Source organism: Limulus polyphemus, unplaced genomic scaffold, assembly GCF_000517525.1.
Source record: "Limulus polyphemus unplaced genomic scaffold, Limulus_polyphemus-2.1.2 Scaffold1143, whole genome shotgun sequence".
Taxonomy (NCBI): domain Eukaryota; kingdom Metazoa; phylum Arthropoda; class Merostomata; order Xiphosura; family Limulidae; genus Limulus; species Limulus polyphemus.
Window position 1 is genome coordinate 177599 of NW_013666753.1, and position 13697 is coordinate 191295.

A 13697-nucleotide genomic window follows, 5' to 3' on the forward strand; every position below is an offset into this window, starting at 1 on the left:
GAAATTGATAGGTATGTATAGTGGAAATGTCACCCTCTTTCTGAAAAAGTAAGAGAGTTATAGTTTGAAACACTATGTGTTCACATACAGTGTTGATTGTGTACAATAAAAGTACCTAAGAAAGCTAACCTGATTTTATGTTCATGCTCAACTGTGAATTTTGTATTTGGATGTTTACTGTTTAAATACTGCAAAAATATATTAATGGAGTTTTGTGATTGAAAAATGCTGAAGACATTGTCATGATATTACCTAAAAAGTGGCTTAAAATCAGTAGGAGATTTTTCTAGCCATTGTTGTTTGTAATAACTTAAGGACAAATTAGCAAAAAGAGGATGAACATTTTTTGATCGCACACTAAACCCATCAACTTAATCATATTAAGTAAAGCTATAAAATATGAAATGTGATTTTTTAACTGCAGGTAACATCAACTAAGAAAAACACTTGTTTAGATAATTTATTCACTATATCTAAAGATGAGAAAAACCAATTTAGTTGGTTTTCTGCAATGGAATATTTGTATACTAAAAGAAATTCTACATCAAACTGACTGTGTATTTTTCTTCACACTCTGTTAAGAAATATTAAACACGAAACTGTTTTTAACCAATAATTCATTTGTATCTCATGATTTAAAAACAATAGCAGATCTCTTTCTTGTGGTGTATTTTTCCACCTGAATCATGATTAGATTAGTGTAGTAAATACTGTGTATCATTTTTTAGTTTTGTTATCCAAGTTGTTACATAACTTGGTGGTATGAAATGTTTCTGACAAAAAAAATACTATTTTCTTAAAAAGTTGTATGTTATTATATAAAAATATTTCTATGACATAATATTGCAGAGATCAGTTATAAATGCATAGTATTTGATTATTTTGCTTTAATTAAGTACATAGTTATAGACATATGTTCTCAGCAAAATGTTGTTACTTCATGATGATAAATACATTTTAGTCTTCTCATTTCTACACAGTTCGTCCAAAAACTAGAATAATGTTATGATATTTGTACATTTCACAGGTCTACACATTTGCTCAGAAAGAACTAGCAGATTATCCCCTAGAAGAAAATGTTCATGATAACACCCCACCCAGGAAGAAGAAAAAAAAGCATCGTCAGTGGTACATGCATTGTAGGAAGACACAGTTGAAGAAAGACTCCTCGTCCAATCATGTCTACAACTACACTCCATGTGATCATCCAGGACAACCATGTGACCAATCATGTCCCTGTGTTATTGCACAGAATTTTTGTGAAAAATTTTGTCATTGCAAATCAGATTGTAAGTTGTTTTTAACAACTGAAAAACGTTTCATTAGATTATAATTCTTTAATGCTAACACATCTCAAAAGTACATATTTGAAAAATATTTGTCATTTTTTGGATGCCACATATGATAGTGTTTTGCATTTTTGACCTTATAGTTTGGATAGCTATATATGTAATCCATATATAAATGGTAATAAAATGCATGCATGGTTGAATTAGACCCAAATGTGGCAAGGTTGAAGGTAACGTTACTTTGAATATGTTAGATAATTTTTATATTCATTAAGTCTACAGAGCAATACTGGTGCTGTACTTTATTAGCCACTAAAACTCTGGAAATAATAATTACGTTACTTAATATGTTAAAAAATAATATTTTTAAAGTAATTTTGTGCCTGTTTGCCATCATACATTTTTATTTTATCCATTTTAAAACAGAAGTAGCTAAACAGTGCTACTGTTTTTCCCAATCACAATAATAATTACTTAGAGCATTCTAGAAAACATCTCTGTAGCCTTACTAGGACTTCAAATTTTTTCAGATAACTTGTTACTGAGAATATTCTTTCATGAAAACCACTCACTATTCTGAATTGGTCGCTTACAGCTAATTGTAGAAACTACCTACAGATAATTAATTTCTTACCTAAGGTAATATTTGAAGAGTGAGTTAATGTTTATTTACAAAGCTATTATGGCATATGACCTGAGTAAAATTTAAGTGTGTATTTAGTACATAAAAAAAAGTTCTTAAGATTAGATACTGTGGAGAGTTTAACATTTACTGTACACCCATTTCTTAAGCTATAATTACCATATTTCCTTATGGCAAGCACTAGATTTACTATCTGTGATTTTTCTTGGCTTTTGATTATACTAATTGCCCCTCTCAATAGCTAGTTTGATGATCAGATATTAATATGTTTGCAAATGAGGCTGCACCAGTAATGAAAAATAAAACTACCTTTTAGGATTTAATATCTGCCATTTTCAAGCATTATGAGATAACTAATTTATTACCAAGTAATTCTACTGTTATGTAAATATGAGGCTGGAGCTTGTAAATAGAACATTTTACTTGTAATTGCTGTAAAAGATAGTTTATCAGTCATGTTTCTGGCATCACATTAAGCTTGCTTAGAAAGGAAATTTGCATTTTATTTTGGTTTTAAACATTTAATATAATAACATTTCAGCTGGTGATAGATAATTATTTGAATGTTACTAGAAACATAAATGTTTATACGGCCAACAGGAACATTCAAATATGAATATATCATCAAGTTTTTCAGTAATAGTTTTAAGCCATCCAGTGAACCCATACTTTCATTAAGATGTTCAGGACACATGACATGCAATTTCTTGATCATAAGATTGTAATCTTTCTCCAAACATCCTCACGCTTTCAACCTTGTGGGCATTATACTGTGATGGTCAATCCACTATTCAATGGTAAAGAGTAGCCCAAGAGTTGGCAGTGGATGGTGTTAATTAGCTGTCTTCTAGAGGGAAGACAGATAGTGTATCACTTCAAAATTAGAGATGGTTAGCACAAATAACTCTTGAGTAGCTTTGTGCAAAAAATCAACAAACAATAGAGACAACTAATGTTTCCTTGTTAAAAGCAAGATTTTTGTATTATGGTGTATCATTGAAGTATGGAGAGACTGATGAAATTGTCTAGTAATAATAAAATTAAGTACTTTTTGAAAAATTGACTGTAAGGAAGATGTGTTTTTATTAATGTTTATTTTCTGTTGCATAACATTCTCAGTGCAATTTTTCAAAGAGGAATAAGAACGTTGTCATGTATATATTTATGTAAAAATACTCTTCAATATATTCTTGTGTCATCAACTCTTGCATTTTCAAGTGTGTTCTTTGATTAACAGGAGAGACAACCAGTGGTTGACTAAAAAATTTCTCAATGCAAAGAAAGTTGAATCAACCATGACTAAAGCTCAAGGAGAAATGGTGTTATAGATTTCTATAGAAATTCTGTTGACTGCAAAATAGCTAGTAGTTATAAATTACATATATACAGGAATAAAACTTAAAGAAAACTGCTAACTTACAGCACTTATAAATAGGCAAGAAAAAAATTATAAATAAATCAAATGGCTAGATTGGGCTTAAAAATCCAGAAACAACAACAATTCATTATTGGTATACAAAATTGAATTGTTATTCTATTTCAAATACAAATAATCTTGATCTATTAACCCATTAACTGCAGCAGGAGCAGCTCAGTTGCCGTTTTCTGACTCACAGATAAAACTGAGTTGCCATCAATCACAATAAAACTGTAATTATATATATAGAGTTATAGTTATATATGTACGACTGACGGATATTTCTGTCATTCGCAGCTGAGCCATAGAACTTCAATGACGGAAATATCCGTCATCCACAATTAATGGGTTAATATAATAGCAGTGAAGCTCAGAGTGCAAATTATTTTACTTACATTTAGATTTATAGAATGAGGCATTAATTATATCATAACACTCTCTTCATGATTCTTCATATTTGGGCCCCAAGTTGTTTTTCAGCTATCCTTCTAGATTAAATAAAGAAAAATACTTTACTCTCTCCACCAGAAAGTGTTTATCATAAATGTATATCTCATAAGTTTGTGTTTGATTTGTATGTCAGGTCAGCAGCGGTTCCCGGGATGTCGCTGTAAAGCACAGTGTAACACTAAACAGTGTCCTTGTTATGCTGCAGTTCGTGAGTGTGACCCCGATCTATGTCAAACTTGTGGTTCAGGTAAATAAAAATAAATACACTTTAAGTTACAAAAAAAGAAACTATTATTAACATGGATAGATTGGTTAGTGAGATCATCTTTTTTAGTTTCGTTTTAAGACAGGGTCTGTCATTGCTCCACTCCCCCCAGTAGCTTGGTATTAAGTCTGAAGGTCTATAACACTAAAAACTGATTCAATACATGTGGTGGGCACAGCTTTGTGCTTAATAACAAACTCTTGCTCACTTTATTGGGTATTCATATAGCTACTGCTGTTGTTTGTTTTTGCCCTTCTAAAATTGATTAAGCTAAATCATGAAATATTAGTTTTAAAATCTAATTCAGATTTCTCAGTCTTGTCTTACTCTGAATTTGCATATGTGTATGAAAAAATTCAGTTAGAGATCAACAGATGTTGACCTTTTTTCCACTAATGGTAGTGTCTGTAAGAACAGTTAATCAATCAAATTTTAATATTATACAAGTTTTAAGTTCTTAATTTTATAAGGAAATATTTTAAAAAATCTCAATCTCTTCTGGTATGAGAATCATAACATTTATTCTCTAGTCTTCTCTCATCTCTAATTTATTTATCACCCCTTTCCTAAATAAATTTAATGTAACTTACTCTAATTTTTATAGCCTTCAATCTTACTTATTTACATAGTCATAAACTATTAAAACAAACCCACTTGCCACACCTACCTATTACATCCTCTCTTTCACAAATTGCCAGTAGTTGTCACTTACATTTTATACTGTATCATTTATAACCAATTGCTTTTAATCCAGAGTATTGTATACTTCATCTTCAGTTTGAAAGTTTTCTCTCAGTGTTAGATTGAGAAGCTTCACTAATTATTTTAAGGCTCTTAAGCTAGTTAAATTATAATAGTTATAGGACATTGTTTGCTTTGTGCATGTTATTATTCTACGTTCTTCCTTTGTAATAGAAAAAAAGTAGGCTTAAATTTCATCAGCAACAAAAAAAAAGAGAGAGAGAGGACAATGGTAAGTACTTTATTTCTTGTTTTTCATGTATATTATTTATTGATTGTTATAAAAGTGACTCAGATTTAAATATTAGAAATTTATTTGGTTAGATTAGGCACAATAATGAAAAATAATACAAATTATTTGAGGTAGCTCTGGAGTAGCTTGTGCATTATTTTATTTAATACTGTAATGTGAGCTATACATTTGCCAAGTGATTTACAACTTGTGTGGCAAGATTATTAGTTAAACACAGTTCAAAGGGCAATAAGATTAAGTGGAAACAGATGTATACTGTTATGAGACTTTAGCTATTTAAGGTAAAGAAATGTAGTTTGCTGTTACAATTTGCAGTCACTCTAGAAGGAAAAAATGGCTAACTTAGATACAACAGTAAATAAAATATTAAGTTTTAAGTGAAAAAAACAAACAAAAAACGTTTAATATTTATTTAGGAGGTTTTAGAGGTAAAACAAATGAAATTTTAAAATTTCCAGATGAAAAAAAAGTATTTTTAATCTTAACGTGAAAATCACTTTGCACTTGTAGCACTAAACACTGACTTCATACATTTATGGATAATGATAAAAAATATAATCTGATTTTCTGTGAATAAAAAGGAGTTGTAATGTTTACTGATAGCTTGCCAAACTCTGTGAAGATATACTTACCATATTTAAAGTTATAGTTTGGAAACTCTGATGGTTACTTTGTGGTTAAAAGGTTGGTATAATCCATCAACCCCATATGGAAAGAGTTAAATAGACAGTAATGCCACTCTTGTTTAGATACTTGAGATTTTTGTGTAGCTTCTGGTGACATTTTTCATGTTGGTAATACTGGATTTGTGTTATATCTATTGGAAGCTACAGAAATATTTTCATATAACAAGAATTCATGTAAGGATATTAAGAATTAAAAAGGTATTTCTCAATAGCAATTGATCATAGGTATTTATTAATCATACAGGACTTATGTATTGTTGGCATGAAATGTAACTGTTTTAATGGAGGAAAATTCACTCCAAAGAGAAATATGTTAATGCACAGGGGTCATAGTGAAGCCTAAAGTTCACAATTTAACAAAATGTTCCCAAATGATCTTTTTTTTATAAGGTCTAACTCTTTAAATACCGATTTCTTCATTAAATTTTCTGTTGGCCATACCTCATCCAGAGTTAAAACTGAAGGATGATTTCAGAAAATTACTTATTGCTTTGAGATTATAATTTATAATTCTCCATCATTTGCATCTAGTTCACTTGGTTAATATTGTAATAGATAAAAAATATTCACCTTTTGCTTTCCCCAGCTTTTGTGTGTGGATTTTTTTTTCAAATAAGATATATTATTTCTAAGATTTTTTTATAATGTTTTTCTTTTCTGACCCTCACATAATTGCTAATTTGGTTCCTAATTCTGAAGTTTACCATTCCTAAAGTTACTTTTACAACTTTTATTGCTATGAGCATTATAAAGCATATAAGACGAGTTGATATTGACTGACTATATAAAAACGTAACTTTCTGATTAATTATGTTTAAAAAACAGTTTTACCAAATCTTTCATATTTTTATCAGATTTTGTATCGTGTATTTCAGTGATCATGTGTGGAGGTAAAAACACTACATGATGTATAAGAATAAAAAGTTTTACTGAATGCATTTAGAGGAAGTATTTTTTACTTTTAGAAAATGTTCCAATTTTATCAAACATTCTTAAATTTCTTGAGCAAAAAAAATAAACACAAATGTTAGATCAATTTATATTTTATTTTTTTATGCAGATACCTGATATTATTTAGAAAGTTTATACAAAGTTTCAGTAATTTTAGTTTGCAATCTTTAAGAAAACTATACTAATTCTTTAAAAAAAGCACCATTAAAAGAATTACGTGAAATGAAATATAATAGTTAAGTATAGCAATATGTACTTTGTAAATGTTTGCATTTTGAGAACTTTTAAATATATTGTTAAGTGATTTAATACAAATAATAATTAGAGATTATTAGTAATTTTAAGAGGGTGATTTTAAATCCTTAGGGTACATTTGTTGCCCCTTTCATTCCAGATCAGTATGATGTGAAAAACATATCTTGTAAGAATGTGAGTGTACAAAGAGGACTACGAAAAGTAAGTTTACATTTGGAAGTAAAGCATTGTGAATTTAACAGTTATTCTATAATGGTACCATTTACTCACATCAAATGTAATTTGAAGCTCTCAATAATTAAAAGCAGCTTGAACAATAGCAAAATGTGTGAAAAGATCCATATTGATAAAGAAATAAGCTACGACACACAGATTAATAGGTTGGCTAGAAGCTAAACACAACAATAATAATTAAAAGTAATTGATGATATATAAAGATGTTTACTTTTCACTAATTCATAAAAGATTTAAGACCTACAACTCAGTTTTTTTTGTTTTTTATATTGATTCATGTATCTTTGAACATTTATTGTTATTTGATGTATGAATGAATAGCTAAAAAATGTAAATATTTAAATGGTGTGTCTGAACATTTTTAGCATCTTTTATTGGCTCCATCTGATGTAGCTGGTTGGGGAATTTTCTTAAAGGACACAGCCCAGAAGAATGAATTCATCTCTGAGTATTGTGGAGAGGTTTGTAGATTCCTGTACTAATGAGAGATGTATTTGTTTTAAACAATTAATTTGAAATCAACTACTACAGAGAGAGAAGTTTGTCAAGGGTCTAAGATAGGTAATTTCTCCCTTGTTATCTTAAGATTTTAATGAAATAGAGTTCTTTTTGAGACATATTTTGTATGTTTAATTTGTGTTTTCTCATTTGGTGAATAGTATAAGCATATTACTGTAACTTGTTTCATCTAAAAAGGTTGAACATACATGTCTGTATTACACTGCCCACATCAGTTAATGGATAGTTAGTTTTCTGTGGTCTAGCTATGACATGGCATCACTACTGTTATTAAGTAATTTCAATGGCACACTTCAGTTCATTTTCATGCAGGAGGCTGGCAGTGTGATCTGATAGGCACATTTCAGTGGTTTAAAAAATTAAGGAAAAGTAACATATTTTCAATTAGCAGCTTGAACAATAGGAGAATGTGTGAAAAGATTTATGTTGATAAAGAAATAAGTGGGGACTCTAATGAAGACACTTGTACAGTTCTATGACAGAGAGCAATAGGTTGGCTAGAAACTCAACTCAACAAATCATTGGAGAGTGGGTTGCTAGCATTATGTGAACATACCTTCAGACCATCTATACGGTTGGCTGGAGTGTGGGAAATGATCGACCATTACTGAAAAACCCTGCAAGATAACTACTTTCTTACAGGCTTCAACTTTGTGACTGAGTCAGCATTTTGGAGCGGCAAATGAATGACAAGTCAACATTCACATTGACAGAAACAGGCATTGCAAGGTTGGACTTTATGCCATACAATCAGTAGTGTGCATTTTTGTAAAGAATCACTATAAAACAAGCCATCTTTAGTGTTAACAAAAACGTGGATTCATTGTACAGTGTGGGTGAGTGGATGTTTAGTTCATGGTTTAATTATACTTCAATGTGGATGAGTGAATATTTTGTTCATGATTTAATCATACTTCAACGTGGGTGGGTGAATGTTTTGTTCACTGGTTTAATTATACTTTCAACGTGGGTGAGTGAATGTTTTGTTCACGGTTTAATTATACTTCAATGTGGGTGGGTGAATGTTTTGTTCATGGTTTAATTATACTTCAATGTGGGTGATTGAATGTTTCGTTCACGGTTTAATTATACTTCAATGTGGCTGAGTGAATGTTTTGTTCATGTTTTAATTATACTTCACACTGCAGCCAGATATAAGACTTATGCATTTGAAAAGTTTTCAGGACCAGATATAACCTTAATTCCATGGGGAAAAAAAGATATACATATGGTAATATTGGCATAATGGTATGGACAGGGATTGGTATTGCTGACCTTTATGTGCTACGACATCTCAGGATACAGTATTATAACTGTTAGTGTTACCATGTACAGTTGCAGTTGATCATAAGTTTCTTTTAATGGATAACGAGGTGCATCTCCACCATGCTCATCTGATTAGCAGCTTCTTGGAAGAAAAGGATATGAACATTTATGGATCTTGTGGAAAGTTATTTGGTTGTATGTAATTCACCTCCAAGCAGTACTCATGAAATGGAAGCAGCTCTGTTGGATGAGTGGGCCATTGCTCAGCAACTCATTGATTTGCTCATTTTAAACATGCCACATCAGTGTATAACATGCATTATTATGTCTTATTAACATATATTTTCTACTGTTTAATAGGGTGTAAAATTATAGTACCAAATGAGCATTTGTAGACATAGACTCCATTATTAGATATTTTGCATACCAGATCACACGAGTGAAACTTATTTTGCATAAATATTACTTTGTCTTGCAGGGACTATTTAATAAACAATAGTTGTGCCTAGTCATATTTCTGATTATCCCCAACTTCTGCTGGAAAGTGTTTTGAAAGTCTAAAACCAGTCATCAAATTAAACTTTTTAAAATGATAAATTTAATATGCACTGTTATCTATAAAAAGGAAAGTTTTTTGATGTAATAAAAATAAATAATAAATGTGGCGTATGATGCAACACAACAGTTACATGCAAAATATAAGGTAATTATTTTCTATGACACGGAAAAATCTGGAGATTAGTTTTGAATGTGTTATTCTCCCACTGAATTTAGGAGATATGTAGCTAAATATACTAAAACCTCTGTATTATGTATCTAAGTTTAATTAATGTGATTGTATAACGTTTCTCATTTAAATAAGTTTAATGAATATATTTTCAATTAAGACAGGAAATGATGACTAATACCATTTTGAAAAAAAAAAAATCTACTTAAACCTGATGTTTTGCTATGTGATTTTTTTTTCAAGGGTCCACTAGCATCACAGGCTACATCACTATGTGCACTGTGGGGTTAAAATGACAGTAATTAAAACGAATGGTTGTACAAGGCAACCAGCCACATAATACAATAATAAACAATTAAGTTTGAATGATTTTATCTATATCATTTAAACATTAGGCAACCTTTTTAGTCTATGACTTTGTCATCAGCCTTTGAGAAAAATGTATACTGAAGTATCTGGCTTAAAAAAATTAATTATTTTCTTGAGGTGGATTAGTGATCACTAGCAGAAATACCCGCCCTCCTGGCAGGTATAACTGCTGGTTCCTGCGGAAGGCTATTGGGCCTGCAGCCTTTTCTGGAATTGTCTGACAGTTCTACAACAATGTACTCATACTTGACATTCAATAATGTCCGTTCAATAATGTTCACCATCCATGAGAAAAAGGATTTTATTGAAATTTTAGTTTAAAAATGAGCTATCATCACAGCATTACATCACAGAGTAGATTTTATTGAAGTATTTCTTTGTATTATCAATGAAAATGCCTTGGTTTTCTGTTGCAACACTCACGAGATTTTCACTAAAGAAAAACAAATAATTCTTTTAAAGTTTGTGTTTTGATTGTTTTATAATTGAAACTTACTCCATTTTTGTGAGAATTTCAATTGTTTTATTTATTGCTCAGCTATACAAAATACTGCCTAGTTATATTACCTAATTATGATCGGTGCTGTTATTTCGGAGATCCGAGTTTTGGACGTATACATCGCAAGCTCCATTATAATAAGATAGCATCTTACATATGTTGAGAAATACGCTTAATAATGTTGAAAATCGTGAAACGTCGTGAAACTTGTCTCTTTTCACGTCTACTTTTTCATACATTACAGTTTATGTTGTATAGAAAAAATCTAACAGTAAATACCTCAAATGTCGATTTTGATCGCCCCATGTGCACAAAACAAAAAACATTAAAAAAACAACAACAAACAGAAATGCAAAGCGTTATCCCCTAGGAAACAACAAAACAGAAACAAAATAAAGATTATCATTAACACACTCATAATATTGTTATAAACTACATTAATCTTAATGTTGGAATTCGTTTTTAGCCAGAGGGAGCTGTGGGGATCATGTTGAGGTAAGGTTTAGGGGATTTAGTGTCAGATTTTTATAGTACATTCGATTATAAATATCAGATAGTTGTGAAGATTGTAGAGTTGTTTCAAGATAGATGAGTCATTTATAGCGAGTGGAGTGGTACAAGTAAGTATATTACTTATGTTAGTGTGGTGCAGTTAACAGTGGATATGAAAATATGAATATCACAAGAACTAACAAAAACTGGCAAAAAAGTAAAAAGCAAAGAGAAAACTTATCTCTACCTGCACACTTGCGTCCTTTTTTCCTTGTAGTGACGGCAATCTTCGGGGTGGATTAACTTCCAGGTCTAGATGGAAAAATGAAATTTTAACAATCTTTTATAGAACAAATAATATTGAATCATCGTGACAACTTTACTTTCTGTCAGATAATGTGGATCTGTACGAAAACAGTGACACACGAGACACAAATCATTGTTTCCTGAGAGAGAGACACACAACCAGTGACACACGAGACACAAATCATTGTTTCCTGAGAGAGATACACACAACCAGTGTTGATGCGCCAGTAACATTGCATATTAGCAGAAACCTGCAAAACAGTTACAGAATTTATAGAATAATACAAAATATTCTAATCGCAGAGATCAATTCCTACAAGTCCAGCTGTCTTAGGCCTAACGTTAGTTAAGCATTGTTATGAATTTCGCGCAAAGCTACACGAGGGCTATCTGCACTAGCCGTCCCTAATTTAGCAGTGTAAGACTAGAGGGAAGGCAGCTAGTCATCTCCACCCACCGCCAACTCTTGGGCTACTCTTTTACCAACGAATAGTGGGATTGACCGTCACGTTATAACGCCCCCACGGCTGAAAGGGCGAGCATGTTTGGTGTGACGGGGATTCGAACCTGCGACCCGCAGATCGTGAGTAGAGCGCCCTAACCTCCTGAGTTAAGCATTAATTCGACAAAGAGATAGATTAACACTGTACAACTTTTTTTTACTGTAGTTTAATTAGGCCTAAACTTTACCGTACTATCAATAAATAAACTTAATATTATTCTACGAAATAATGTTAGACCTTTTAAAAACTCTGATAAGCTTTTAATATGTTGTACAAAATGTTTACTAAAGTATATTTACGTTCACTTTTGTTGAAATGAAATGCGCGCGCAAGCGCACTTATATGGTATCGCGCGCGCGCGCACATTTTCGGGACGGATAAAAACTGATTATCATTATTATAACAGAGTATTTAAAATTTTTCGACCACGCATGGTGAAATAATGTTGTTGTTCTTCAACAAAATACAAGAACAGGGGTCATGGATTCCTGACTGAAATCAAGTTTACACCCTACATTTTGTAATTGTCGACTCGAGATTTAAGTAATACTTTCCTGACTGAAACTAAGTTTACATCGTGCACTTTGTCCATTCCAATCAACAACACCTTAGAGTTCAGGGAATAAATCCATTCCAATCAACAACACCTTAGAGTTTAGAGAATAAATCCATTTCACTCAACAACACCTTAGAGTTCAGGGAATAAATCCATTTCAATCAACAACACCTTAGAGTTCAGGGAATAAATCCATTTCACTCAACAACACCTTAGAGTTTAGTGATAAATTCATTTCAATCAACAACACCTTAGAGTTCAGGGAATAAATCCATTTCAATCAACAACACCTTAGAGTTCAGGGAATAAATCCATTTCACTCAACAACACCTTAGAGTTCAGTGATAAATCCATTTCACTCAACAACACCTTAGAGTTCAGTGTTAAATCCATTCCAACCAACAACACCTTAGAGTTCAGGGAATAAATCCTTTCCAATCAACAATATCTCAAAGCTCAGTTATAAATCCCCTCCAATCAACAACACCTTAGAGCACAGAGATAAATCTTTTCCAGTCAACAATACCTTAGAGCACAGAGATAAATCTTTTCCAGTCAACAATACCTTAGAGCACAGTGATAAATCTTTTCCAGTCAACAATACCTTAGAGCACAGAGATAAATCTTTTCCAGTCAACAACACCTTAGAGCACAGAGATAAATCTTTTCCAGTCAACAATACCTTAGAGCAGAGAGATAAATATTTTCCAGTCAACAATACCTTAGAGCACAGTGATAGATCCTTTCCTATCAACAACATATTCAAATTCATTAAACAAATCGTTACCTTTCAAGAGTACGTTAATATTCACCGAAGGACTGGAACCGGCCGAGTTTTAAATCACTTTATGACAACGTGGAAGAATTAACACGAATTCACTGCTAAGCCTTCGTTGATGACAGGCGTATGTTTTAAATATAACATCCGGTATTACTAAATAGTTCATAAAGTGATCACCAACTCACTTGTTGTAGTATTTTCTTTAATTAAACACCGTGTATTACTTTTAATTACTAAGTGTGTTTGTTCATGTGCGTATATAGAAACACACAAACACAATGGGAAACAGACTGGTTTTCTTTCCAAGATGTGTTGATAAAACAATCATCTATAAGAGGCGTGTATACGTTATATTCATTTTAAAAAACGTGATTCTTAGTTTCACTTTAAATTATTTACACGTTTTCACGAAATGGTCATAAAGTAGAGGGGTTTGTGGACTTTAGTTGGTTCTAAAAATTTAGGCTTAATTTACTTAAAAAATATGTATCATTG

The 13697-nt window shown here is 31.5% G+C and overlaps 1 protein-coding gene across 7 annotated transcripts in view; it reads left to right on the forward strand.

Annotated features, from left to right (window-relative positions):
- The window catches only part of LOC106462330 (histone-lysine N-methyltransferase EZH2-like), a 65875-nt gene that overhangs the window by 44387 nt on the left and 7791 nt on the right, over positions 1-13697 (forward strand). For all 7 annotated transcript variants that reach the window (XM_022389553.1, XM_022389551.1, XM_022389554.1 and 4 more), the window contains 4 exons: positions 1028-1289; positions 3933-4046; positions 7090-7151; positions 7550-7645. In XM_022389553.1, coding sequence (XP_022245261.1) covers positions 1028-1289; positions 3933-4046; positions 7090-7151; positions 7550-7645 — 534 coding nt within the window. The remainder of the gene's footprint in view (positions 1-1027; positions 1290-3932; positions 4047-7089; positions 7152-7549; positions 7646-13697) is intronic.